We start from the raw sequence: 5,016 nt of genomic DNA, 5'->3' as shown, positions 1-5,016 counted from the left end.
GTCAGGTACGTGTCACGAGAAGAGACCTGATGCAGCCAACAGGACCCGTGCTGAGGTGCAGGTGATGTTCTCCACTCGCCCTGTCCCCCAGCAGCAAGTCCACCCAGCCTTACTGTACCACAAATGGGGCTTCTTAGATATGAAGGGTGAGCCCTGCCCCAAGAGACCCTTTCCCAGCAGCTCCTGCCAACCTCAGCATCAGCCTGGTACGGTGGTACCTGACCTTCTGCTTGCTTCTCCTTCAGCTGATTCCTTCCTCTGTGCCTCCCAAGGTCACCTGGCCAATGCTCACCCCTTCCTCCATGCAGTGGCCTCAGCAAGCAGCTCTCTTCCCCAGGGAGAGAGCAGTCTGTGGCAGAGCTGACCTGATACTTGCTATTTTTGAGGCCTTTGGTGACAGCAAGCTGGTTTGTGACAACCAGGACACCTTAGGAAGTAACCTGGCAGCTCAGCCACTTTCAGGTGGCAGAGTAACCCTTTCTAACCAAAGCCACATGCTCAAGAGTGACTGTGGAGCAGCAGCTGCAGATGTTGCTGTATCACTGGGGCACCCACTCCATAGGACGGGCAGAGTCAGAACAAGAGGCTTCAGTTTATGCAGTATTGTTGTTAAGCCTTTTGCCATTGACAGTTCTTAACAGGTTAAAAAGCAAAACCAGATGTTAGACAAAAAGCAGCAGCGAGACAGCCTCAGACCAGGCACAGTTCTCACTTCCCCATCAGTATCTTGAGCTACCCTCCCTTCGCCATGCCAGGTAGGTGGAATGCCAGACCAAGAGAGACTGTAGCATCGATTCAGCCCTAAGGGGAGGTGAGAACTGAGGTGTCAGTAAGAGTTAAGGGCTGTGTTATCTGTCCCACTACATGAAATCAAGACAGGAATCAACAAAAGGGCTCAGCTGGATAAAGAAATCAGACTGAAAGGCTCTGTTGGCAGAGAAGGGGGTGGCTGTACCACAACTTGATTACCTGTACCAGTGCCAACAACCAGAGCTGGCTGCTGGTCCCTACCCCTGGACCACAGCCAGAATGGGTATTTCTTATTGATACTTAAATACAGCTCATAGAAGATGATTTGGGACTTGTATCTGGTGCCAACAAAGCATTCAGCTGTCTGATAAACACCCCTGTATTCACAACCAGAGAGAAGAGCATTACAGTGGGCAATCAAGCCGAGATTATCTTGTGTGTCTATATATCTGTATATATCATGATATATGGTAGATTATCTACGTGATCAGATGTGAGCTGCCTCCCCCAAATCAACAGCCCCATACTGGGCAGCCTGAGGCAGCACAGGCCAGTTTACACTTAACTGAAGGAAGGCAATAAGGAAAGAATGTGATAATGGATAAAAAGCCCCAAAACCTTCACACAACTTTCTCCGCATCGTAGAAAAACAAAGATGAAGCAATCTCTTTGACTCCCCCTGCCCACAGTGTGCAGGGCTCGCAGAGCAGGAGATGCTGCCCCTTTTCCTGCTGTTCACCCAGCGTTTCTGAAGGCCTTCCACAAGCTGCAGTGCAAGCAGAGAAACCAGCCAGCACTCCACCGTTCCCTCTTGTCAAAGGGCATTAAATGCAGTGCAAACCAGCGTGCTTTTTTTTTTTCACTGGAGTTAAATCAGCTGCAACTTGATTTAATAGAGGGCAATGGGAAGGTGGGTTTCACAGCATAACTGTCGAGTGATTTACACCGCGTGGCCAATTCACAATGGAGTCGTTCTCATTAATCAGTGTACAAAGGTCATTAGTTTATATATATATATACTTTATAAAGTCTGGAAGATCAATATAAATACTGCTCCAGAAATTAAAAAAAGTGTTTACATCCCCGACTTGAATATTACATCTCAGTGTCCTGGGTTCACCATCAGCAGCTGGGAAAGCCTCAGCGGCGCAGAGCTTCCAGCTTCCGGAATTTCAGTGCTGAGCTGGATGACAAAGCATCTTGGTTTGAAGAGGAATTCACTGTGTCTGGGGACTGGAACAATACTCTACCACGATGATTAAATACATAAAAAGATGGATGGTTCCTTAATGTGTCAAACGTCCTTCAAAATATAAAGGTAGAGAGGCAGTGTTAATACTCTTTAAGACTCTTGCTTTCTTTTTATGTTTCCTTAAACAAAAACACAGAGGGAAATACAAAGGCAAGCATGAAGAACTAGTTCTACATTGAAACTAGATGATCTTAAGGTCCTTTCCAACCCTTCCTATCCTATCCTAAATACTGACTGCAGAGGTTGGACAAGCTTCACCTTCCTTGAGTTCTGCCTGCAGCACCAAACGTGCCAGCTTCAGCTCAGCTGCCCCTTGTGTTAACACCTTCATGCTTACTGGCAGCTTTCCCTCCGTTTCTGTGCCTGAAGCCATGGGGTTTAGGTAATCGCTATGAAATGCTATGAAATACAACCCTGGCAACTTGTTGGCTTTCCATCCTCTCCTGTGTTCCTGGAAACAGCCAGACAGGCCATGTCTGCCCGTCCAACTCCAAACTCTCCATTCAAAACCACTTATTTTCCTCAAGTCTTTCAGAGATTCTGCCTTGAATTCAATGTGAGATACAAATAACTCAAACTCTTGTAAAGAAGCAAAGGCAGAGGGAGCCAGGCATATTGCCCACAGGCTGAGACCACCTCAGGATCAGCCGCTTGTGGCTGCTGAGCTCTGACTTCCCATACAGACACTGCATTCCTCTTCCAACTCTGCACAGCAGAGGTGTGGCTGAGGGAAAGCAAGGAGGTGATTTCAGCTTTTCTGCTTATCTAACTCTGATATTAAAGACACAGCTGGCTTTCCCAGGCGTGACTGTTCACAACATGCATTTAAGAAGACCCAAGCAGCAAAGCTCTTTGAGTGCTCAGTGTGCACAGACAGCAGCAGATACATGTGGTTCATGAAGGGAAGAAATGAAAACATACTTATTTTTTAGCTCTGAAGTGGCATCCATGTCTTTAAACTCTCCTGCGATGTGTGCTATCCCATAGCACGTAACTGCAAAGGCTAACAGGGTCTGAAGAACTATCTGTAACAGAGGCACAACACAACACATACTTTAGAGTCTCTTTTCCTACATTGCTTTCTATTATTAACTATTTACCCCCCCAATAGCTCATCTTTCAAACAGTCTCGTGCTTTTCATCCCATGCTTTACAGAGGTGGAAATCCGAGTAGGAACCAGGTATGAGGGAAAGCAGTAGGAATATGAGAGTAGAATCTCAGCAGGGAAACTGAGGCACGGGAAGGTGAGATACCCCCACCTATTTAGTGTGGCAAAACAGTGATGGAGCCAAGAAGAGCTTCAGCTGCCGGACAACTGCTCTGCATTGCATGAGCTGAACGGATTCACAGGGCTCCTCAGTGAGCTCCTTAGAACAACCCCCTGGTTCTTGCATACTTAAGGCTCTAAATGCTCTCTCTGAGAAGCGAGCTGGCTGCCAGCACATGCTGTGCAGTGGTGGCAGCTGCTGCTCCATCCTAATGCCGTGCCCAGTTGTGGGTATTTGATCCCCTTTCTGATTAAGCAAAACTGGAACAGAGAATAACTGAAATGGGATTTAAACCCCCAAGAAACTGAAGCAAATGAAAACGACCCTCCCCCCCCCCCCCCCCCCTTCCTGAAGCAGGTTCTGCAGGCACACAGCCACGCTGGGTAAATGTCAGCCAGCAGAAGCCAGAGGGAGGAGGATGTTTATGCTGCAAAGCAGGAGACGGAGGCGAAAGCTCTCTGGGCTGAGTTCAGGGAATTCCTGGGCGAGCTGCTTCAGGGGGATGCTAAAGAAGGGCAGTGAGATCTGTACCTGGGGTTTGTTCTGACAGACAGAACACACCGCTGGGAGTCGGGATGGAAAACAGGGGAGGGAGCTCAAGTGAAAGCGCAGGTTAAAACCTGCTTTACCTTGTCTTCATGCTTATCACGTTAAAATAACAAAGCAACTGCGGGAGACTGAACAATCCACCCAGCACCTTACCGACGTTGTCACGACTGAAACTTACATCTATGGGCAACGTTTCGTCTTCCTTTTCTGTTAACCTCATGTAGGAGCGATCTACAAAACACAAACACGCACACGTCAGGCGCTCGCTCAGTGTAGAGAGCACGCAGCAGCAACACGGAGCGCTCGGGGACCCGGCTCGGAGCGATGCTCCCACCGCCCCGGAGCCATGCTCCGATCCCCAGCTCCGAGCGCTCCCGGTGCCGCTGTCAGGAGGGGAACGGCACCGGGCGGGGGGGGGGCACATGGAAGGGGTGAAGCCGCCATCGGACGCCGGGTTGCCCTTCCCTTTCCCTTCCCTTTCTTTCCCCTTCCGCTCCCGTTCCCCCCGCTGCGGGCCCGAACCCCGCGCTGTGCCGGTGCGCTCCCGGCGGGGCCCAGCTCCGCTCTCCCGCACCGCGGGCACGACGATGCGGGCCGTGCGCGCTCCCGTGCGGCCTCCCCGCCCCGGCCCGTGGCGAGCCGAGCCCGGTGCCCGCCGGTCACTCACGCTGCGCCGCCGAGAAGGCCGCGTGTGCGAGCGCGAAGAGGCCGAGCCCCACCAGCCCCTTCCACACCGAGCCCGCCGCCATCGCCGCCGCCGACAGGGGCGCACCCCCCCCACCTCCCCGGCGCACGGTGATGGCGTCAGCAAAGGGGCGGGGACAGGCCTCGCCCGAGGGGCGTGGTTTTGCGCGGCAGGGGGCGTGGCCGCGCCACCGCGTTCCCAGGCGGGACTGGGGCCATTGAGGAAATCCCGGAGTGGTTTGGGGTGAAGGGACCTCAAAGCTCCTCCAGCTCCAGCCCCTGCCACGGGCAGAGACCCCTTCCACTAGAGCAGCTTGCTCCAAGCCCCTGTGTCCAACCTGGCCTTGAACACTGCCAGGGATGGGGCAGCCACAGCTTCTCTGGGCACCCTGTGCCAGCGCCTCAGCACCCTCACACGGAAGAGCTTCTGCCTTATCTCCAACTTGAACTTCCCCTGTTTCAGTTTGAACCCGTTACCCCTTGTCCTATCACTGCAGTCCCTGATGAAGAGC

General features: G+C 52.1%; 1 protein-coding gene across 1 annotated transcript; it reads right to left on the bottom strand.

Annotated features, from left to right (window-relative positions):
- Positions 1-1,757: 1,757 nt before the first annotated feature.
- On the bottom strand, positions 1,758-4,596 carry MMGT1 (membrane magnesium transporter 1). The gene is made up of 4 exons (XM_057404892.1): positions 4,488-4,596; positions 3,999-4,051; positions 2,924-3,027; positions 1,758-2,053 (listed from the first exon to the last, which is right to left on the bottom strand). The coding sequence occupies exons 1-4, from the start codon at positions 4,567-4,569 to the stop codon at positions 1,891-1,893; spliced, it is 402 nt and encodes a 133-aa protein (XP_057260875.1). The 5' UTR covers positions 4,570-4,596; the 3' UTR covers positions 1,758-1,890.
- Positions 4,597-5,016: the final 420 nt, after the last annotated feature.

Source organism: Pezoporus wallicus, unplaced genomic scaffold (genome assembly GCF_028554395.1).
Source record: "Pezoporus wallicus isolate ANWC-B61680 ecotype Strahan unplaced genomic scaffold, APGP_CSIRO_Pwel_v1 contig_6217, whole genome shotgun sequence".
Taxonomy (NCBI): Eukaryota; Metazoa; Chordata; class Aves; order Psittaciformes; family Psittacidae; genus Pezoporus; species Pezoporus wallicus.
The sequence above is the reverse complement of the archived record's forward strand: the minus strand, read 5'-3'. Positions and strand labels throughout refer to the sequence as shown.

What these genes read in the sequence shown, in the direction of transcription:
- MMGT1 (XM_057404892.1), bottom strand. Translation starts at nt 4,569, where the DNA reads ATGGCGGCGGGCTCGGTGTGGAAGGGGCTGGTGGGGCTCGGCCTCTTC. An exon ending in GGCCTTCTCGGCGGCGCAGC is followed by an intron (nt 4,052 to 4,487) that starts GTGAGTGACCGG and finishes TGTGTTTTGTAG; the next exon opens with ATCGCTCCTACATGAGGTTA. An exon ending in ACTTCAGAGCTAAAAAATAA is followed by an intron (nt 2,054 to 2,923) that starts GTATGTTTTCAT and finishes TATATTTTGAAG; the next exon opens with GACGTTTGACACATTAAGGA.